The sequence below is a fragment of the Anastrepha ludens genome, chromosome 4 (assembly GCF_028408465.1).
Source record: "Anastrepha ludens isolate Willacy chromosome 4, idAnaLude1.1, whole genome shotgun sequence".
Taxonomy (NCBI): domain Eukaryota; kingdom Metazoa; phylum Arthropoda; class Insecta; order Diptera; family Tephritidae; genus Anastrepha; species Anastrepha ludens.
In genome coordinates this window covers 8616649-8640115 of record NC_071500.1, presented here as the reverse complement: position 1 = coordinate 8640115, position 23467 = coordinate 8616649, and the positions used below count along the sequence as shown (strand labels likewise).

At 36.2% G+C, this 23467-nt stretch overlaps 1 protein-coding gene across 4 annotated transcripts; it reads right to left on the bottom strand.

The window, feature by feature from the left end:
* Positions 1-5231: 5231 nt before the first annotated feature.
* LOC128861263 (uncharacterized) lies at positions 5232-23056 on the bottom strand. 4 transcript variants are annotated; one of them, XM_054099254.1, is made up of 3 exons: positions 22815-23056; positions 18208-18564; positions 5232-12335 (listed from the first exon to the last, which is right to left on the bottom strand). In XM_054099254.1, the coding sequence occupies exons 2-3, from the start codon at positions 18292-18294 to the stop codon at positions 5805-5807; spliced, it is 6618 nt and encodes a 2205-aa protein (XP_053955229.1). In that variant the 5' UTR covers positions 18295-18564; positions 22815-23056; the 3' UTR covers positions 5232-5804. The 4 variants fall into 4 exon arrangements, with proteins under 4 accessions (XP_053955229.1, XP_053955230.1, XP_053955231.1 ...); XM_054099255.1 differs by lacking the exon at positions 18208-18564; XM_054099256.1 differs by lacking the exon at positions 18208-18564 and having other exon boundaries at positions 22903-23056.
* Positions 23057-23467: the final 411 nt, after the last annotated feature.

Genomic DNA, 23467 nt, shown 5'->3' with positions numbered 1-23467 from the left:
CAAGAAACTCCATCTTGCTGGACTGGGTGCCAAGATATTTAAATCGGCTACACCGAAACGACTGGGCAATCAAGGATTTCATACGACACTGGATGGCACGTCCAGGACTGAAGTAGGCCACACAATATCTGCTTTCTTCTAGAGACACGTCAAGTAGACTCCTTAATCTGGATACGAACTCTCACTGGAGGCTAAACGAAACATTGTAGTCTTCCTTCATTATCGTTTCCGAAACTAGGATTAGTAGAATCAAGCGTCTGTCGTTTTTGCGAGTTGAGCGATGATCATGAGCTCTATGATCTGCGAATGTGAATGTGAAATTTAAATTATCGGTAAACCCTGATGGCGGGGAAAGCTGAAGCACGGTTTGTAAGTAGCCAACGTGTGACTCAAATGTTTTCTATACCTGTTGAGAACTGCAGGTGCGTTTACGAAATAGAAATTCTATGAGTTGTTCTGAAGCAAAATCAAACACTGCGAAAACCAGTTTAAGAGTCTCATCTAGAAGTTTCAGCAATTCAAGCTACTCAAGTGGAGTTCTTAAAAATAATAGTGCCAGCAAAAAATTCATTTTATTCTTTATTTTTTTTTTATAAAAATGGTCATGGTAGTTAATAGAGGCACGGTCTTAATTGAGCAATGCACTTAAGTGAGCAATGCACTTAAGTGAGCAATGTACTCAAGTGAGAAATGCGCTGAAGTGAGTAAATGAGAAATGCACTTAAAGGAGCAAAGCACTTACGTGAGCAATGCACTTAAGCGGGCAATGTACTTACTCAAGTGAGAATTGCGCTAAAGTTAGCAGCCCACTTAAGCGCGCAACCCACTTAAGTGAGCGTCGCGCTTAAGCTAGAAAAGCATTTAAACGAGTGCGACACTTGAAAAAGTTGTATTTCAGCCGATACATTTGGATGAGATTTTGTGAAATGGCAGAACTTTGCTCAAAACGGGTCCCAGTAAGGTGTGCATCATTTAATGTGGTTTGCATAGAATAAAGAAGAAAAATTTAACATTTTTAATTGAAAAACAAAACTTGTCAATACTTTTCTTTCTGATAAATAAACCACTTTATTCTAACTACTCTTGAAAAATTGTTAGGTACGCAATTTTGAAGAGTTCAAAAATTTTTCGAAAAAGATATTCGAATACTAGTTTTATTTGTAAAAAACTGGTAAGAATATCTCTATGATATGACACTCGTGGACAATTTAATAGGTGTACGTTTAGCTTCTAAAAACCTTTGTGCTGAAGAAACAAAGCACAGATTCATTGTGAAAACATAAGGGCGACCAGAAATTTTTGTGACTGATGCTCTAAAGAAAACCAAATAGAAGGATTTCTGGATTTCTCTCTCACTGAAGCTGTGTTGACCAAGCCAACACTCTCCGCATCATAGCAGAATAATCAGCTGAGTGGCGTTCCCCGCTTGCGTGCTGCTGTTCGTTGACTTTATGACAGCTCATCTGTGAAGTCCGTCTTGTTGTACCTAAGTGAAACATGGGAAATCATTACACGGAGGCAACAATCTTTCGTCAACATATGCCTTCTCTTCATCTGTAAAATACTCGTATTCTCGCCGAATCCCATCAGCAATGACGCGCTGTAGATATCAATGAATGAGGAGCTCATCCTATGGAAAATCAAACGCAGAAAGTGGCGATGGATAGGCCACATGGATAGAAAACCAACAGATAGCATCACGAGAATGGCACTGGTCTCTAACACGAAAGGGAGCAGAGATCGCGGTCGGCCAAAGATTACTTGAGGATGATCGATGTTGCGCCAGGTAGCAGATGCGAACAACACATGGGACGACGCAAAAACTGTTGTACATGCAAATTTTCAGCCCAAAACCGTGTACGATGAGTCGTAGAGTCTAGTCGAAAAAATTATTATAATTGTCTCTTATTATGGTTGAATTTCCCTTTTAAAGTATAGTCAATGAATTTGCACAGATTTCAGTTTATTTATGCGGCGCAAAATTAATCATCCGATTATGGTTTTGAATAACTGTTTTATTATTTTGTGCACAAATATTTTTCTATGTGGCGCAAAATTAATCATCCGCTTTTGATTTTGAATAACTTTTTTATTATTTTGTCCACAAATATTTTTCTATGTGGCGCAAAATTAATCATCCGCTTTTGATTTTGAATAACTGTTTTATTATTTTGTCCACAAATATTTTTCAATGTAGTGCAAAATTAATCATCCGCTTTTGATTTTGAATAACTGTTTTATTATTTTGTCCACAAATATTTTTCAATGTGGCGCAAAATTAATCATCCGCCTTTGATTTTGAATAACTTTTTTATTATTTTATCCACAAATATTTTTCTATGTGGCGCAAAATTAATCATCCGCCTTTGATTTTGAATAACTTTTTTATTATTTTGTCTACAAATATTTTTCTATGTGGCGCAAAATTAATCATCCGCCTTTGATTTTGAATAACTTTTTTATTATTTTATCCACAAATATTTTTCTATGTGGCGCAAAATTAATCATCCGCTTTTGATTTTGAATAACTTTTTTATTATTTTGTCCACAAATAATTATCTATGTGGCGCAAAATTAATCATCCGCTTTTGATTTTGAATAACTTTTTAATGGTTTTGCCCAGAAATATTTTTCTATGTGGCACAAAATTAATCATCCGCTTTTGATTTTGAATAACTGTTATTATTGTGTTCAGAAATATTTATCTATGTGGCGCAAAATTAATCATCCTATTTTTTTTTTCTATAACCTTTTATTATTTTGCCCAGAAATATTTATTTTGATGGCGCAAAATTAATCATCCGCTTTCGATTTTGAATAACTTTTATATTTTTTTTGCCCAGAAATATTTATCTATGTGGCGCAAAATTAATCATCCAATTTTGATGGTGAATAACTTTTTTATTATTTTCTGCAGAAGCATTTATTTGTGTGGCACAAAATTAATCATCCAATTTTGATGGTGAATAACTTTTTCATTATTTTGTCCACAAATATTTATCTGTGTGGCGCAAAATTAATCACCCAATTTTGATGGGGAATCACTTTTTCATTATTTCGTCCACAAAATTTACCTGTGTGGCGCAAAATGAATCATTCGATTATGGTTTTGAATAACTTTTTTATTATTTTCTGCAGAAGTATTTATTTGTGTGGCGCAAAATTAGTCACCCCTTTTTGATTTCGAATAATTTTTTTATTATTTTCTGCAAAAGTATTTTTCTACGTGGCGCAAAAATAATTATCCATTTGTGATTTGAATATTTTTTATTATTTTGCCCACAAATATTTTTCTATGTGGCGCAAAATTAATCATCTCGTTTTGATTTTCAAATAAAAAAATAAAAATTTTCCGATAGCGTGATTAATTTTGCGCCACCTCGTACCTACATACATATATCATTCTCAGTCAGCGGCAATAGCACTGCAGTAAAACGAGTTGACGAAGAACTAAAGCAACAAATGAAAGGAGCTTAAAAAACGCACATAAAAGCAAGTTTTAGAAACTAAAATAAAAACATTTTCAAAAATACATTTCAAAACATTTTATTCATACACTTTTTACTGTAATACAAATAAAAACTTAAACCATAATTTTAAATTTAAATTTAATTTGAAAAAAGAACACTACAAATACAACGCTTTCTATCATACAATGAGTATATAAGTATGTGTGTGTGTGTATTTTTCGTTTCGACTTTACAAATTTCTTAATTAAAAATAAATGAAATGAGCCAGTGTGGTTTAGCAAAGAAAATTCAAAAATGAAAAATTCGTTGACGTTCGATTGCTTTTTTTTGGTTTTTTTTTCTTTTCTAAATAATTTTAATTAGAATTCATATTGAATTTTTGTTTTTGTAAATGCTTAGACTACGGCTTGAGCTGAAAGTACAAGGGAAAGAGAAAATGAGTTTTTGCTTTTAATAAAATTCATAAAAAAAAATCGTCATGTAAGTGTAGTGGGACGATGTTTGGCGCTTAAGGGGGGCCTCTACTGTAAAACTTAAAAAAAATCGATTTTTTACTTTTTGTTGAAACATACTCAGAAACAACTCCAGAATGTTCCATGAAAATCTTAAAAAGAAATCTTGAATAGTTTTCAAGTTATAAAAGTTTTAGCAAAGCAGGTATAAACTGAGCGCTCGAGCGGTTTACGGTCATATGCGCTTGATCAAGAGATAAGATAAGCGTGTTTTTCTCGAAACCACGTTTTCAAAATTGCCCACATCACAGCTCCGTGAAAAATTAACATATCAAGCTCAAACTTTGATAGTATATTTTTAACAATATTTACTAGTTTTTAAAGCTATGGTGGGAAAAAATTTATTATTTATAACCCCTTTTTTAATAACAAAATGACAACAAAAAAATGTCGATTTTTTAAAAAACTTAAAAAATGTTACAAAAAAATTTTTTTTTTGCAAGTAATAGGCTTAACAACTAAAAATAATGATATATAATAAAAAAAATTTGGTTTTTTTCATTTCAGATTTTTTTTTGAATGCGCGACAGTGTGGGCAGATTTCAAAAGGCGTTTCGGGGGAGCGGCTGTACAGCTGCCATTTTGAAATGAAAATAAATTTAAAAATCACTCAAGGCCTGTGTTTATGTAACCCTAAACTTTTTTTTACTAATTAAATTAATACAAGTATGAAAACAAAATCCATGAAAATTTGATTTTTACAGTAGAATCCCCCCTTAAATGAATTTTCGAAATTAATTATTATTATTTTGTTTAACTAAAAATTTTATGTACGTTGATGTAGGCGTTTGAGTTTGAAACTTAAATTGACTGTTGCATTTTTTTATGAAATAAAAAAAATAAAATTTAAAACAAAAAAGACAAAAATCATTGGCACAAGTTGCAGTCTAATATTAAATTAAGATATTACTAATATGTAACGGTAACGTAAGAAAATATGTACAACAATGGATACAATTAAGATACACACATTCGGGGTGTGTATGTGGTAGTTAGTACTATGCTATGTTTTATTATAAAAACGCTATGTAAACTGCAAAATTAATATAGAGTTAGTAAATTGCGGAAAATTTTATTTTTATACATCCTTTTTACTTAAAAAAATCAAATACAAACTAACAAAAATGTTCAATTGATTTTACGGTAAATACAATAAACAATTAACGGTACTCGGAACTTATGTAAATATTGCAGCCATGGGAAAAAGACGCTCTCCGCTTACAAACTAAATAATTAAAAATTACTTTTCGTTTTTGACAGCAAATTTCGTTGTATTAAATCTCGAATTCGTCGCATGTTGAAACGATATTTTGAAATAAAAGCATTCGTTGTACGCGATACTAAAATAAGTATCAAATCAGAATGGAGAAATTACATACATACGCATTTATGTACTTTATATTGAAGAAATATATGAAATTATAAATTTTTTTTTTTTTCAAAGTATTGCAACTTATGAAGAAATAAATAAATTTCGTTAACATATCATTCGTTAGTCGTTTTGTTTGAACTCGTTGTTAATTATTTAAAATTAAAATACTAGCTGGTCACCTTAAGGCGCCTACAACTTACTTAGTGGTGAGTGCAATTCTTGCGCTTGTGAAAATTCATCAAATATTTTCCCTTGTTTTTATTATTATATTTTTCTTTTGGTTTGCTCCTCCATCAAATTCTACCAAACTTAACAATGTGCGAAGTTGCTTTTTGTTTTTGTTTTTTTTTTGTCTTATACATTAACGCGACAAAAAACTACCAGTGATATAACTCAACAACATTTGCTCATAGACTCAAACTCGTCTGATGCGAGCGAATCTCAAGCTACTCAAAACAAAACAATCGCTATAATAGTTATCATGCCAATTATGATTAGGCACAATGTGTATAGATCTGTGGGTGTGATAACGCCCAACGAACAAGCCAAGAGTACGTGCTCAAGTGTTGTCAAGCTACCCGCCGCCGCCGCAGCCGCAACCGGTCGCCGTTCCCCAAATACCGAGAGTAGGCGCTTCTGATTAACTGACGACGACGACGCCGCCGCCTTGGCACTGGTTGAGGGCTTTTCATCATCATCAGCATCTTCATCGTCAGCATCGTCGAACCCCTCAACATGCGTTGTGTAGTCTTTGCGCCTATTACTTGGCCCTTGCCTGGCTAGTAGCAGGCTGGTAGTGTTCATGGCTTGCGACGTACGGTCATCGGCCAAACTATGCGTGTTAGTTTCTTTCTCCATCTTGCTGCGTGGCATCTCGCTGAGTGCTGCATTGAGCTGCTCCAATTCGGCGGTGCATTGTGAAATTTGTGCCAACGCAGTGGACGCCACTGGACTCATCGCACTCATCTCTAGCTCATCCGTAGGCGAATAGCTTATTTTCACTTCAGAGATATTGAGATTTAGTGGTGGAGTCTCATAGATGACACTACGTTTACGTGGCGGCGTTACGTTAATTGCTGTCTCCTTGGCGGTGACAGCATCATTTGTGTGGTGCTCTAAGGCAGACAGCGCTTCGCTTTGAGTAGCGTTGCCAACTACAGCTACTTCTTCTTCTTCTTCGATGCGTGGCAACTCATCGAGCTCGGTTAGATTTGTTTCCAAGAGCTGCGAAAAAGCCAAACGCAGATGTTCCAAATCTGTACATATGCGCGTCGGTGTATTGTCGGCAATTTCGGTGGGTGGCCGGGGCCTTACGATATCAACGCATTCTACATCTGTTAATGAGGCGCTATTTTTTCTAGAACCACTACTTCGAATCAATTGCGCTAATTCTATTAAATGCGTATGGTCGCGTTCGAGTACATCATTTGCTTGGCTCTTAACAAGCGCGTCGTTTCGGAATTCGTCTATAGAAATGCGTGCAGTCTCTGTGGTAGAGTCAATGTGCGCCAGTGGATTTACACTCACTAAATTGCCGTCTGAGCTACACTCTTTAAAGTTCTCTGAGCTACACTTCTTCAATGAAATTTTATCGTCTGCCTTTCCAGCTTCGCTTGTTTTGTGCCCGTTCAATTTCACGCTTTCTACGGTTTCTCCCCCTTGAGCTGTGCCTCCCATTTCTAGCTTAGCCTGTATTTTCTCACAATCATTGTTTTTCGCGTTAATTGTATTCAATTCTTCGACTAGGCTAACGTGCAATTCGTTCTCAATGTCCCCCACAGTTTTTATGGGGCTTTCAATTTCTTTCTCGGCATTGCGTTCTATCGACACCTCACTTACAAAATTATTTTTTACCTCAAAACGACTATTACAGGCGCTCTCCAACTGCAAGCAAGCATTATTTGTTAGACTAGCCAGCGGAAAATCCGCCAAGCTAACATTGCCCGAGTCCGGATTGGATGAAGTGTCGTCTTCACATGAGCTCAGCGCGTCGGATGGTTTGATACCGCTTTTCTCCGTCACATTATCAACTACGATACTTATTTGGCTAGCATAGATCTTGTTGAAGTTGGGCGATAACTTCAATGTGGTACTCTCCATCTTCGCGCTCTCGACTTGTGACTCTGGTATAGATTCAAGCTTATAACTAAGAGTTGGACTTATACTAGTGGATGAGTTGTTGGTGCTGGAATTTGTGGCTATGGAAATGGGGTTATTGGTAGCTATGGTACTAGTACTAGTGGTAGTGGTAGTGGTATTTTTAACATCAACATTATCAACAACATCATTAGCATTATCAACAACAACAATGGCATTCAAACGCTCAGCGTTATTAGTAGCGATTGGCTTAACGCAGTCATCATAGGCCTTGGCAACAGCAACAGTATTGGGATTAGTGTGTAGTTGGGTAGCATTTGCAGCAGTGGTAGTAGTAGTAGTAGTAGTATCGAGCATGGATGCATGGAGAGCGAATGCATGATTAGATGATGGCGCTTGCGACGCATGAACTGATTTAGTTACATCATCTTTACCTGAAACATTTGTTGGCGGCTGTGCCGACTTCATTTCGCCAGACTGTTGATGCGTTCGCGGACGTCTCGGCTGTTCGTCGATGCCGAAAATCATGGCCAACTCTTCGGAAGAGTTGTAATGCGAGGGTGATGAGGAGGAACGCGTACGCGTACGCTCTTGTGATGGGCGTTTAGCTGCTCCTGCGGTAGACGGTGTCAGATTCAACGGTGGCGATGGCGAGTAGCTGAACGTGCTGTTCGTTGTGGCGCTTATGTTTGGTGTGGCGCTCGTAGTCGATGGTACATCGTACGAGGTGGTGCTGAAGGTTTTTATTGGATCGGTGCTGGGTGTACGAAATTCACTACTTGGTGACTTAATATAATCACTGGAGGAGTAGGGATTAAAGGAGGTAATGCTCGAAGATTGTCGTCGCCCAGCGGACGGACTTGATGATTTGGCCAGGCAATCGCTTGATGAGGAAAACGAGGAGGCTGTTGTGCTGGCGCCAGTTTTGGCAGCTACACCCGCAGCGTTGATATTAGGGCCGCTACTACAGCTGCTTGTGTTCATGCTCGGCGCTGTTGTGTGACCATCACTGCTGCTGTTCGTGGCCAATTGGCGTGCAGCGGCCAAGGTGCGTTCCGATGTTATGATAGGAGGCCCTGCTGGTGCGCTTATGCTTTCAGCGCGCATTTTTTCTTCACACTCTTGCATGATCTGATCGATTTCCTCAATATTCTGCTTCGCTGCCTTCTGCTGCGCTGTCGCCACTTCTGCAACGGTAGAAACAAGATTATCAACTTTTGCCGCTGACTCCAACTGTATTTGTTCGGTGTTACAGGCAACAGCTGCTGCTGGGCCGCTAGGTGCACCTGGCTGCTTAAGCTCCTGATTTAGATTATCATAGTCGGGATTGTCGTCCGCTAATGCGCTTAGCTGACGCATGCAACGTTTGGCTATCGCCTCTATCTGCTCTGATTGTATAGGATCCAGTTTCTTGATGAGATTTGGCATGACAAGTAGTTCAGTTGGTGTCTGTTTATTCTTCACTTGCACCGCTTCCTGCAGTATCACTGGTGGTTCGGTGGTCACAATATCCTTCAGTATCTTCTCGCACACAGCGTTAGCCGCTTCGGATACTTGGTCGATGGCCTCGATGAGTTTACCTTCTTTGTGTAATTTGCGCGGTTTAGCCAGTGCTTGACTCTCATTTGCATCCGGCAAAGTGTCTAAAAGCATCTTCCCGCAACGCTTCGCTGCTTCCGACACCGCCTCTATTTCCTGCAAATCCTTCTCGATTTTTTCCTCTTCAGTGTCGGCTTTGGGACGCGATGCAGTTATCAGCGCTTCCTTGCGCAGCTCTTGCAGCTCCTTCGTCAGCTTCACCGATTTTTCTTGCGCCTCTATTGCAATTCTATTTAAAGCATCCTCCATTTGCGCATTCACCACCGTGGGCTCAGGTGTGAGACTCTTGCGCGGCAGTGGTACTGGCGGCTTGTGTACTTCCTCTTTTTGCATTCCATTGCTAGGCAACTTTTCTGGCAGCGCACAAATAGCGCCGCCCTGACTGGGATGACGGAAGGGAATCGCTACCTTCTTTAGCGTTGCCTGTTGCTGCTCCTGTTCCTTAAGGGTGCGCAGCAGTGCCAGTGTTGTTGGCACATCTGTGGCCGTCTCGTCATCATCCTTGTGCAAATCAGACATGCTGCCAGCGCGATCTAGCTTGCGCGTCAATTCTAGATATGAGTGGAGATCACCACCAGATGGTTTGGCGGCGTCTCGATGTATTAGATTGTAAATGTTTGCGGATTGTGTGCGCGTAGCACGATTCTTTTTCTGGAACGAACTGTAGGGATAGACGAATCTATCTTTGGGCCCAGGTGGATCTTTACGCAAAGCGCGCACCGCCAAATCATCTTTGACAATATCGGGCGTATTCACCGACTTGATGGGCTCCACAATCGGCGTAATATGCAGATAGTCGTTTTGCGGCGCTGCAACAACCGGGCCAATAGGTATGCCGAAGGGCGGCTGCTTATCCACGGTTTTGTGCTGCAAATTCGCCAACTGCATATTGCGATAGGCCACATCATCGCGTATCGGATCGGGCTCGCCTGTAGGCGAATCCTCGTCGTCGTATTCATTCGCGTGTGCTAAGGCGTACTTTTCAAACTCACTGGGAGTGGGTATACGTTCCTTCTTCTCTGGTTCCTCAGTGAGGCCAAGTGATTTGTAGATTGCCTCCAGCTCATTTATTGCCTCTTCAAGATTAGCGGGCTTCTTGCGCGGTATGTATATGGGCAGCTCTACGGCACTGCTGTGCGGTATGGATAGTTTACGTTGGGGTGGCGTCGGTGGTGTGAAAATGGGTTTGTGATGTTGCTCGCGTTTTTCCGCAACATATTCGTCGTACTTATTCGGCGTGTTGGGTATCTCACCCGAGCGTCTTTGATAATGATTTGGCATTGAGTTGCTTTTACTGTAATCCTTGTTGCGTATCTCTACATAATTAGAACTTGAATTGTCCGGTTTCGATTTTATATGCAAACTACCGCACACGACATTGTCCACCTCATCAACACCAGGTTGTGGGGACGCACGTGGCTTTCTGTTTGGCTTCTGCACCTCCGAGTAAACGGGTATAGGGTATGCACGCAATTCGCCTACGCGTGAACTGGAAATCGAACGAGGTTTTACACCACTATCTGCATACGGACGCTCCACTTCACGTCCGCGACGTTGCGAGCCTGTATCCAAACGCTTCCAGAAGTCGTTTACATTTTGTTGGGAAGATGGCGAAGGCAGACCACTTTTGGACGTGCGTAAAATGCCAGCGGTACTTGACTCTTTGGCCGTTGTATCTAGCTGCGGCTCCAACATGTGTATGGGTTTGCGTGAACGCGGTGTCGCATCGGTAACGTAGTGAAACTCTAAGCCATTCGGCAGCGACTTCTTCGAGGGATGCGCATCGCGCTCAGCGCGCGTTATAAAACGCCGATGATGCGGTGTATTGCTGGGTGCCATCGCCTGCTGCGGCGTGCCAGCCTGCATATGTTGAGTTGGTACAGTCGGTGTATTCAGCGAATGTACCGATTGATAGTGCGGGCCTGCGGGTCCGGACCAAATCTTATCATCTGACACACAACGACCGCCTAGACGCTGGTTTGTAGAGGGCAACACCGGTAGCCCACTTTGATCGAAGGCATACGAAATGGGACGCAGGTCGCCAGCACTGCCATTTTGCATTTGCCCACTGACGTTTACACGGCGCAGTGGATCTCGCGGAGGTGGCGGCGGCGGCAGCGGCTTTGTCTGCAGCCGGCCATTAATATTTTGTAAATGTATGTGACTGTCATAGCTAATGCTGCGCTTACCGTCATTGACGGTATTCTGCAAATTCTTTGGTTGCTGTTGCAGTTGGCCCCACTGCACATAAGGTGCAACATGTTGAAGACTACCGGTGTTGCGTAAACGGGGCGTTGCAGTCACATTGGCTATCGCGCTGGGTGCCGGTGCCTGCGCTGATGGATTGTAAATGGAGAGCGGCACCGGTTGCGTTTTCCAGCGTTGTGTCGGCTGTGGTGCATACATGACCGGCGCTTGGCCGTTACTTGGCTCTCCATCGCGCGAAAGCCGCTTGTAGTAACGTTCATTACGTGCTGCGCGACTACGCTTGCTCTGCGCATTGTTGGCGGCACCCACTCCACCACTATGAATGCTCTCATCGCTGCGGTATTTCGAGAACGTTGATGAATTCAACGAAATTAATTCTTCCTCACTGGAGGAGTGCGCACCGAGAGCCTTTTCATGCGGCAACCGCTGGGCCGAACGTGTTTTGAGAGCGGCACGCGCACCGCATCGATCCAGCGAGTTTGAGGAACGCGTATATGCGGCACCTTGCTGCAAGTGCTGTTGTTGCTGGTTCTGATAGTATGCCTCCGTGGGTGAAATGGTTTCGACAGGCAAAAAGAATTCATGATCCACTTGCGGTGGTTGTGATGGATGTGGTGGTACTATGGGTGCACCCGTTTGTGGATTGACGACGATATGATCGAAACTGGCACCATTCAATTTACTGCTGCGACTGACTTTACTTGATTTACTCGATTTTGGTTTCAAATTGGCAATACTGCCGCCGCCGGTGGTGGCACGTGAATTCTTTTGGTTGGGTATGAAGCCGGCCTTGCGATCCTCTTCGGACGATGATTCCGAGGCGATATCTTTCTTCCGGCGAAAGAGGCGCCCAAAGGACCATTTCTTATGCGAAGTGCTGGATGGCGCATGATTCGTAGAGGCCTGCGAAGCGTTTAAGGAATTGTCTTTTCGGCTACTGGCAAGTGACGCTGTGTTGTGGTATTGTGAGCGCTCCATATCGACAGCATCAGTGGTAGAGTCCTCTTGCGCATCGGTGGAGTTGTCGTCAAGTTCTTTGGGTAGCGGCAGCTGAGGTCGCCAAGATGTCTGGACAGTCTGAGAATAAAAGAAGCAAAGATGTGGGTAAATTTATAAGTTTTTGAAGAGTTAAGTTTGCTTAAAAATATTTATGGAAAAAAATTAAATACTGGCAACTTTTCGAGCAACTGAAATAGAGAAATTTGTGAGACTTTGTCAAAGATGAAAATTTCCCATTTTATCAAGGTCGGCTAGCAATCCGACAAAAATACTTTTACTTGATAAATATGGCTATTTTAAGTTGGAATCTGCTATTTTTTACATAGAAATATAGGAAATGGGCACGCATTGAATATATAGTAAACAAAAGCAGAAACAGCTGGTTCGAACATTGGTTTTGTTTGAACTTGAAAAACTGAAACTCGATGGAAATTTACGACACCAGTTGGAACAGGAAATGTAAATGGTTTTTGATTGACTTCGCGAAAGTGGAGTGCCGAGGACCAAAGAGAGTAAGTAGAATGATAGAAAGCGATAGCAATAGAGAGAGAGGGATAGATAGATATAGAGATAGGGAGAGAGGTAGAAATAAGTAAAGAGAGAGAGAGAGAGAGAGATAGAAATAGAGAAAAAGAGAGAGAGGGCGAGAGATAGAAATAGAGAAAGAGAGAGAGAGAGAGAAATAGAGAAAAAGAGAGATAGAAATAGAAATCGAAATTGAGGGAGACAAAGAGAGAGATAGAAATAGAGATAGAGATAGAGAGAGATAGAAATAGGAAAAGAGAGATAGCAATAGATAAAGAAAGAGATAGAAATAGAACAAGAGAGAGATACAAATAGAGAACGAGAGAAATAGAGAAAGACAGAGATAGAAATAAAAATAGAGAATGAGAGAGATAGAAAAAGAGCCAACGAGAGATATAGTGTGAGCGCGATGTGGAGTGAGAGAGAGAGAGCAGTGAGTGAGCAAAATTCCTTTCGTTACGGGACTGTTTTCTTTAGCTTAGTATGAGACTAAAGAGGCTTATTGGCGCATACAGTAAACGCTCGCTACTTTTTTGTCCGAAAAATCTCTATACTCGAACTACTCGTGCTCGATTCTAATTTCCCGTATATCTAAGAGTGAAAAATATTTGAATGCGCTGGTACACTGAGTAGGTAGTGGCAGTAGAGCAGCTGATTTGATTTCTCTTTACTTGGTCTCCAAACCCTTAAATTTTGTTAAACTTGCTCTAAACCGCAAATTTTGGTTTATAGATTTTGACATTTTAGAGACCAACTCAAAACAAAAAAAAAAAAAAATGCAACGCTCTAGTTACACCTTTTATTGTAGTTTAATTCAAAATAAAATAAGGAACATATTGAACAAAGTTTTGTTTTATTAAATTAATGACACTCCTATCGATACTTTATTTCAATATATGTATATACGGAACTTGATACTACTTTCCAATACAAGGAGTCAATAAAAGTATCGTCACTAAGATAGTATCGTATGAAGCGCCTACAAATAGGATTTTTCGAAAAATGTGGAACATCTGTACGCTGGGCAGTGTACACTTTCAATATGCAATTTCATAAACCGATTGAGAAGTGCTGACATTCGATAGGCAAATAACTGGATTTTATTTGTTAATAATGCGTACTTACAGGCGAGAAACAAATACAATAAGCACAACTCGCTCAAAAAGTTTGCATTACCAATACAAAATAAAATCCAACAAACCTAAAAAAATTGAAAGAGGAAATTGAAAGGAAAAAATTGAAAAAAGATATCAACAAGCAACAATAATTGGTTTGAGCTTAATAAAGAATTTCATTTTATGTTTATCTCTTGGGTTGTCGAGTTATTTATTATTTGCACTCTGATTAGTACGCAAATATTAACTGCCTGCAAATACCAAGGCTAAGCAGGGCCACTAACAAAAGGTTTACTAATAGGTACGAGACTGTGAATAGTATGCCATTTATACATACAAGCACACACTAACACATGCATATGTATATGCTAACACACATATACGCATATATGATGTACACAAATAAAGTCTATTCAACTTGACGCAGCCGACGATAAGCGGCTTTGATAAGAGGAGTCAACTGCCAGCTACGCACATACATACACACTTACATAAGTACATAGAATATGATGCACCTTCTCGGTGAAAGATAAGTGAATCTAAAGATAAACAGAAAAGAGGAATAATTTTAAAAAGAAATAAAAATCTGTTCACATTAGTGCCAATATGTTTGAGTTCTTTTTTTAACCGTTTTACTATTTCAAAGAAAATGTTATTCTGTTGGTCTGACAAAAGCAATTAGCAAATGGATGAGTTTGAAATCAAGCAGAAATTTTACATAAACGGGAAATGACAAGTGATGTTGTCACGGCAAGCACTGCCTATAGATGTAGACTCGTGCATGTGCTTTTAGACCGTACCGAAAAAACGAGTACGCCGTACATCCCCGCATCTGAAGTATTTTCGCAAGGTAATTTTGAAAAATTTTCTTTGTTTTAGTCGAGCGTAGGAGTAGCCTTTTTCGAATTATCGCTATATCTTCGAAATTTATAGTCGGATCTGAAAGTATGATGTATCGTTGGGAATATTTCTTTTTTGCTCTCAAGTTCATTTTCCTTAAGTACCACGTTCCAGTATTTACCAAACAAAATTTCAGTTTCTCCCAACCTAATGGCAGTAAATTAAAGTTCGCCAAAATCATTAAACTTTTATAAAGACATATTTCGATTTTTTTTTCTTAGTGGTAGGGTCTAATGTACATACACGCAAAAAAACATGAAATTTTCTTGTAAGAGTTTATGAAAATTATAGGCAATTTGTGATAAAAGTTCCTCTTTAAAGCATACAACGGCATTGATTAATCCACGAGCAGGCTTTAGCAGTCAGCAAAAATAAAACAAAATCAAACTTTTCATTTGAATGACTAAAATAAAAGTTTATATACATAGGTAGGTGCGTAGGTTAGATGGTAAGAGTATCACGGGCACACTACAAGTGGCATTAGAACGCCGTTTTGATGCCACAATATAGGCCACTACCTGCCTACCTAAAATTTCACAACTTAAAGGAATAAAAACCACATACAGCCATCTAGTGCTGTAGAGATGTAGTGGAGGAGAAAAACGGCATCTAGATCTCTAGAAACGCCTCAGGTTTTCCCCGAAAGGCACGCTTAGGAACTTCAAGTGCCTAGCCGGCAGATCCGGACATTTGCAGAGAAAGTGTTCAACAGTCTTTTTCTCGGCCGGATCCCCACAGCTGCTGCAATGGGTCTCGTACAGTAGTCCAAGCTGCTGCGCATGAGTTCCAATCACCCAGTGACCGGTGACCACCACTATGAGCTTGGAAATTGAATGACGAGGGAACCCTAGCACTTTGAGTGTGCTGATAGTTTAGTATAATTTTAATTAAAAACTTTAGCGTAGTTACAAATTTAATTTAAATTAATGTTTCCGAGATTTTGAACCACTTCAATTTACGGTTCAGTGAAAGAGCTCATGAAGGCTTCAATGAAGCCGTCTTCATTATCGACGTTCAAGCATAGAACTTAGGGCAAGCGTCTGGAACAAGCGAACCTTAAATAGGAAAAAACTTCTTCTGGTTCACGGAATGTAGAGAAAATCCCAGAAATGGTTTGACAACAACAATGCAAAGAGATTACATCAAATGTTTTTATTTTTATTATTTTTTTATTTTTTTATTTTCTTCTTTTTTATTTTTTATTATTTTTTTTATTTTTTATTTGTTTTCATATTTTAAAATTTTTTTTTAAGTTTTTTTTTACTTTTTATACTTTTTTATTTTTATTTTTTTATATTTTTTTTTTTTTGTTTTTACTTTTTTATTTTTTTTTGTATCTTAATTTTTTTTCATACATTTTTTTTTTAATTTTTAATTTTTTATCGTTTTTTTATTTTTTTTTTTTATCTTTAGTTTTTTTTTATATATTTTTTTAATTTTTAATTTTTTACGGTATTTGTTTTTATTTTATTATTTTTTTTTGAATTTTTTACTTTTTTTTTATTTTTTATTTTTTTATTTTTTATTTTTTTACAGCAAATTTTGTTTATACGCCATAAAACACATAGCGCACAAAGTCATGACGGAGAGCATACAAAAGGTTCCGCGCGGTTGAGAGACATCAAAAGGATGGCTAACATCAGACTGTTAATGCGCTCTCAGCGATTTCGAAGAAAGCAGCTGATTTGCTGACATAGCAGGGGATGTGACAGCAGTTTTCTTATGAGAAAATTGGGTGTTTTTGTGTTAAAAGTATAAAATCAACGTAGCCTCCATCCGGTTTACTTCGTTGCTGTCTGAATAACGGCAGTTTGGAAGAGCGTTAGAATATGCGTGAAGTGAGCGGGAAAAATTCGCCTGGCGAATCCCCTATGACGACGCTACGCTCACAATTTTGCTTCGAATTGCCAAAGCTTGTAAACCATCATCCTTAGTGGTACCGTTATATTCGGTTCACAGAGAATCTTGTTGTTTTTTTATAGTTTTTTGTTAGTATTTTCAAGTTTGTTTGAAACTACTTCGTCTTTTTATACGGATTTTTCTATTATTTTACATTTTTTTCATAAACTTTTCATTTTTTCTTACAAAAGTTTGTTATTTTGACTTCACTCTCTTAGTTCTCGCTCACAAATTGCACTTCAATTTGCCTAAGCTTATATTTCATTAAATCTCATTGCAAGTCACAAAACATGATTCAGACTGTTTATTATTGTTCCCAACGAATTCAGCTTTAAGATTTTCCATTTTGTTTTTTTTTTTTGCTTTAAAAACTTATTTACAATCTACAGACTATCTTTTCAATGTTTTAAGTTTAATAGAAAGTCTAAAAAGTCCCTATGAAGTCAGTGAAGTGATGAGCGTCGTACGAAAGATGAGTAAAATAAAGAAAACCTTAAACGCGTTTTTTCTCGAAATATTTCTTTTCCCGCGCGGTCGAATATAACTCAAAAACTAATCAAAATATCAACTTACAAATTTACAAGTCTTTAACATATTGACCTTTGCATGCACTTCAAATTTTATATTAATTATCACTCAAAATCGGTCGATCGAACTACATAGGATTAGAAGGACTTTTGAGCATACATATATAAGTATATGCATGTGTACCTCCGCCATCGATCTGAAGCTGACCGATGTTGGTTCAGTGCTGCGCGAGAGACTCAAAGTACTAAGTTCACACTGCCGCACGAGAATTTTTTGAGAAATACTTTATAAAAAAATGTACCCTCTTTTTTATGTCTGCAGAGCAATTTTTGGAACAATTTTGAGATCATTTTATAAATGCATATTATCATATTCATAGTATACATACAAACATATATTTTCATAAGGTCAGCTTCACTCATCAGCCATTCCACAAAGGCCATCTAACGAGAGCCAATGGCTGTGAAAAATCGTTTTTCGACTAAGCCTTTGAAATAACAATTGTTTATTGAAAAAATAAAATTAAAAAAAAAAAAAAAAAAAAAAAACAGAAGCGACCATTTGGTGTGGCAGATTGTGGAAATGGAAATGTTTAAATAAAATACGCACGAAATTGGAAAAAAAATTTATAATTTATATGCTAAGAACTTATATGTATGTAGAGAGGATAGGGCAGAGCAGCGGCGTGCAGGGGTGGACGGAGAGGTGCCAAAATTATCACAACAGAGGCTGATAGCAAAGGCAAACTTCAATTGCTCGTAATGAGTAGTTAGCCATATGCTCGTATAAATATAACAGTACACACATGCACACATACAAACACACATTTCAAGTATATGCTTCTATATGCGAGAATAATTTATTCGTATGTCTATCTTTTTACACATTTTTTTTTTACTACCTACACGCATACATAGAAACACATTTTTACTTATAAATCTATTGCAATTGCTTTGCGGAATACTCGTCTCGTATACACATACATTTGTATTTTTACCACAGCGTATAAAAATGAATTCCTCATTGCTGCGCGTTTGCGGATTGCGTGAGAATTGACGTAGCACCGGCATTTTTTTTTTTTTGTTTAGTAATGTACGATATGATTTTACTATTTAAAATTTGCAACACGTTTTATGCTCTACTCTCTGGCGTTGGTACAAATTTAAATGCGCGTAAATATCGTAAAAGTGTTTTGATTAGTATTTTAGCGTCGGAGTGCTTCGTAAGCGTCGAGTGCCAGGGGAGCGCAGGGAGTTTCAATTGTTTACTAACCAAAACGACAAGGTTTTGGAATCATGAAACTATTTATGGTAAGTGTGATCTATACTCTGTCAAATGCTCTACAGTGAGATGAAATGAAAAAAATACAATATATAAAAAAGTGATTGTTAAATACGAGATTTTTTGACATTTTTCGACATTTTTTAAATTGCCGAAATATCTATACATAGTTACATTCGATGGCGTAAGACGAAGCATTTAAATGCACAAATATATTTACATACAATATACAGGCTTATGTATATAGGTACTATGTACACATACATACATATAATTTGCCCGGAAAAATATTGTGAAAAATGCGAAACGCTACTCAGCATACGCCCAGGCGAACTAAGTGTGGCCGGCAATTTGCCAAGAAAAACATACAAGAAATAGAAATGAAAGGCAGTGGATGGCGAAGAGGTGGGGGCTTAAATAGAAATATGAAATTTATTTACCTAAAAGAAATACTATATAAACAAAATAATGACGAGTGGACTTAAATAAAATGAATTATGAATTAGTAAACAAAAAGTACCAAATTTAATTGATTTAAAATAAGTAAAATAAAATAATGAAAGTTAAAGAAAAAAGCAAACAAAAATTTGGCGGAAAGAAATTTAAATAAAATAAAGTAAAATCACAAACACAAAACAGTAAACAAAAAGAATATAACATTTTGATAAAATTTAACTGAATTTTAATAAATAAATGAAAATGAAGTAAAATAAAATAAAGAAAGTTAAAGAAAAAAAAACAAAAATTTGGCGAAAAAATATTTAACCAAAGTAAAATCACAAAAAAAACAGTAAACAAAGACAATATAAAGTTTATATAAAATTTAATTGAATTAAAATAAATAAAATAAAGAAAGTTAGAGAAAAAAAATTGGTAAAAAAATAAAGTAAAATAAAGTAAAATCACAAAAAAAAAACAAAAAAAGTAAACAAAAACAATATAAAGTTTATATAAAATTTAATTGAATTAAAATAAATAAAATAAAATAAATAAAATAAAGAAAGTTAAAGAAAAAAAATTGGGGGGAAAAAATTATGTAAAACAACAAAAAAAGTAAACAAAAATAATAATAAAAAATGATATAAAATTTATGTAAAATTTAACTGAATTTTAGTAAATAAATGAAAATGAAGTAAACTAAAAAAAAACTTGGTAAAAAATTAAGTAAAATACACAAAAACGAACGCAAAATAAACTAACGTTACAAAACAAAGGAAACCAAAGCAACGTGAAATAAATAATATAAAGTAAGACAAAACAAACTAAAAAAAAAAATTAATTATTAGTAAATAAAAGGTATTAAATTTAATTGAATTATGATAAATAAAAAAAAATAAAGCTAAAAAACAACAATTTGGGAACAAAAAAAACTAAATAAAATAAAGTAAAATAAAAAATAAAAAAAAACAAAAACAAGAACAATATACAATTAATATAAAAGTTAATTGAATTATAGTAAACAAAATAAATAAAGAAAGAAAAAAAAAAATGGGAAAAACATTAAGTACAATACAATAAACAACAACAAAAGCAAAATAAAATAAAATTATCATACAAAAAAAGAAAAATTGAATTATAATAAATAAAAAAAAAATAAAGTAAAATAAACAAAAACAAAGGAAAAATTTAAAGTAAAATTAAAATTCGAGGAAAAATAAAAATAACTGTAAATATAAAAATAACAAAATAAATTATTAAATAAAGTACAATAAAACATTGGAATTAATATGTAAAATAAATGAAATGTACAAAAAAATTAATAAATTAACGTTAAGTAATATAAAATACAATAAAATAACATGAAATAAAAACACAAAATAAACGCATAAACGAAAACAAAATTTAATCAAAACCAAAGCTTAAAAATAAAAATACAAATATTTTAAAAAAGAAATATGTTAAAGAAAAGTTAATTAAAATAAAATAAAATAAAGTAAAATAAAAAAAAAAATAAAATAAAGTAAAATTAAATAAAATTAAATAAAATGAAAAAAATTAAATAAAATAAAACTAAATGAAATAATATAAACTAAACTTTGTATTTCACAAAGTAAAATTAAAAAAAAAAAAAATAAAGAGAAATTAATTAAAATAAAGTAAAATAAAATAAACAATAATTAAATAAAATAAAGCAAAATTAAAAAAAATTAAATAAAGTAAAATTAAATAAAATAAAATAAAGTAAACTGAAAAAAATTAAATAAAATAAAACTAAATAAAATAAATTAAAAGTTTTATTTCACAAAGTAAAATAAAGCAAAATAAAATAAAGTGAAATTAATTAAAATAAAGTTAAATAAAATAAAATAAAATAAAATAAAATAAAGTAAAATTAAATAAAAGGAAGTAAAACTAAATAAAATAAAATAAAGTAAAACTAAATAAAATAAAGTAAAATCTAAATAAAATAAAGTGAAATTATATAAAATAAAGTAAAGAAAAAATTTTATTTCAGAAAGAAAAATTAACAAAATTAAATAAAGTAAAATTAAATAAAATAAAGTAAAGAAATATTTGTAATTTCACTCAAATGTCTATCTCCGCTAACACTACAGTAACCAATCCACTCCGACAACCTGATTTCACTGCACATTGCGGATGTTTTTGGTCTCTATTTCAGCAAAAGCGCAAATTAGCTATATAGCATTCAAATGCCTGAACAGATCGTCGTAATCGTTTTTAACGATATTTTACAGAAAAAAAGTTGAACGGTCTTAAATCGCTGACACGATTGCCGAACTTGGTGCAGAGAGGAGCGCTTGTTGGACCACTCGTATCACACACCTAAGGTCGTTCAAGTATCAATACGAGTACCTTCAATACAGCTTCAAACCAGAAAAAGTCCGTACATCAAATAACATAGGCCAAGTATGGCTAACAGAGGGGGAGACTCATCACTAAACTGTTAATCCTTATGTTTTACGTTCCGCAGATATGGCAATTTTATATGTCAGCTTAGCCAACGACACGAAACTTCGCATCGTTCAAAAATTAAGCAGCACAGCCATTACTTTGGTTGCAGATTTTTACAATAATATTTCGAAACATTTCTGAGCGTAAACCGATCAATTTAGTAACGTGGAAAAGACATCAGTGAGGAGTTTTTGCCACTTTTGGATCACGAAATAGTTGCCATTGGCAAAATAAGATGCGGTTTAAAAAGAAATCAGCCGATGAATTGCCCTAATTAATCAAGATTGCGGTGATGCAACCCTCAAAATTTAAGGATTGCTACGCTGTCACTTTCAGTTAGCAGCTTTTTTGACTCTGTACAATGCAAGATTAGAAAACTGCAAAATTAAAAAAAAAAAATATTGAAATATTTCGAAATTTACGGTGTAGTGGAACAGAATTCCAGTCGATAATTAAAAGTTAGCTAAAATTCCAAAAACAATTGGAAGTTCTGTGCACAAATGCGCCTTGTTACTAATAAAGAATGTATGGAGCGGTGGGTGTAGGAGATATGAAGCTGCCAAATAAAGCTATTTACTTGTGGTACGCCTTGGCGGGCTTCGCTCAACGTTTACGTTACTGTTTTTATTAGAAAATGTCAGGTTAAACTGATTGAGTCCTCACTTCATTTACGTTTTTTTTTTTTTGATATTTTAGAAATTCAAAAACTTTGACGGATTTCTGATTAGTGAAGAGGGTTTCTCAAATTAACACTTTTCTCCTTCCGGTGTTCCAGTATACGCGATAGCCACTACATATCTAAAAAATGGCCCTTACACCCTATTTGGGTGTTTGGCCGAGCTCTTCCTCCTCCTGCTTGTGGCGTGCGTCTTGATGTTATTCCACAAATGGATACTCACTACAACCTAACCTAATTTAGCATAAAAGGTTGTCAGTTGATGCAGTAGTGACTTTGAAAATGCTTTACTGTTATATGAAGTGGGGATTTTATGCAACATTTTAGCAGTATAGTGTCAATATGAAAAAAACAGGTGAACGAACGTGACTTAGAAAACCGAGTACGTTGAACCGGCAACTTTGGTTTACTGCTCTGAGTCTTAAAAGTCATACTAATCTTACTGTTGCAGCAGTTTTTTACAATTCATTTCGTCTCTAGCTTTTCAACTTTTTTAATTTTTCTTATTTGCACCACAACACCACAACATAAACCTCCACGAAAAATGTTCAGTCACAACAAACAAGAAACAAATAATAACAGCAACAAGCACATAATAAATTTTATGATCAAACACAAAAAAAAAACACCGCCACAATAGCTAAACAACACCAACAACAAACTAATGTTTAGTTGCAAACCAAAAAGGCGTTGAAAATTTAAAAAGAAAGAAATATCTACTTCTTTTTTTTAGAGAAACACTTCTTTTTTGTTTTACTACAATAATTTTTGCACGACACTCAAATACAATTCGAAAATTTCGAAATACCAACAATTTGGAGCAAAAAAACTAATAAGCAAATTGTAAACTCGTAAATATTTAAAAATTTATGTATGCGACTCGTCGCACTATGCGGCTGTGCGTACGGCTTGCTGCGGCGTAACCACCCCACGATCACTCTCACTCGGCCACTAAATGGCCAAAAGACAAGTGGCAATAGTCGAGCCACCTAAACCGCCGCCAAATTGTAGACCAAACCAGAGCGTCTATTTTATGAGCAACAAAAATAAAAACGCATACGAGCGTTCAAGAGCCACCAAGTAATTGCTAATACTACACTTATACATCTACATAGGTACATACATATGCACATATTATGAGTAGGTATGTGTTAGTGCGTCGTCAAATGTTAGTTTAGTTTGTTGCCCGAAATAGTAAAGTCTATTTTATCTGAAAAACGAGTGTAAGCGTGTTGTGCGCGCCTGAGAGCGCAAGTGAAGCGAGCGTAACCGGGTGGCAGGCAGTGAGTTGCGTTGATCAACGCCACGCCGTAAGCGTAAAGTAGAGTAGCCGACTCAGCTATTGCGGTAATTTTGTTAATGGCTTTTTAAGA

Coding starts and splice junctions, on each gene's coding strand:
- LOC128861263 (XM_054099254.1), bottom strand. CDS start 18,294: ATGCCGGTGCTACGTCAATTCTCACGCAATCCGCAAACGCGCAGCAAT. Junction 12,336..18,207: donor GCTGTGGTAAAAATACAAAT/GTATGTGTATAC, acceptor TTTTATTCTCAG/ACTGTCCAGACATCTTGGCG.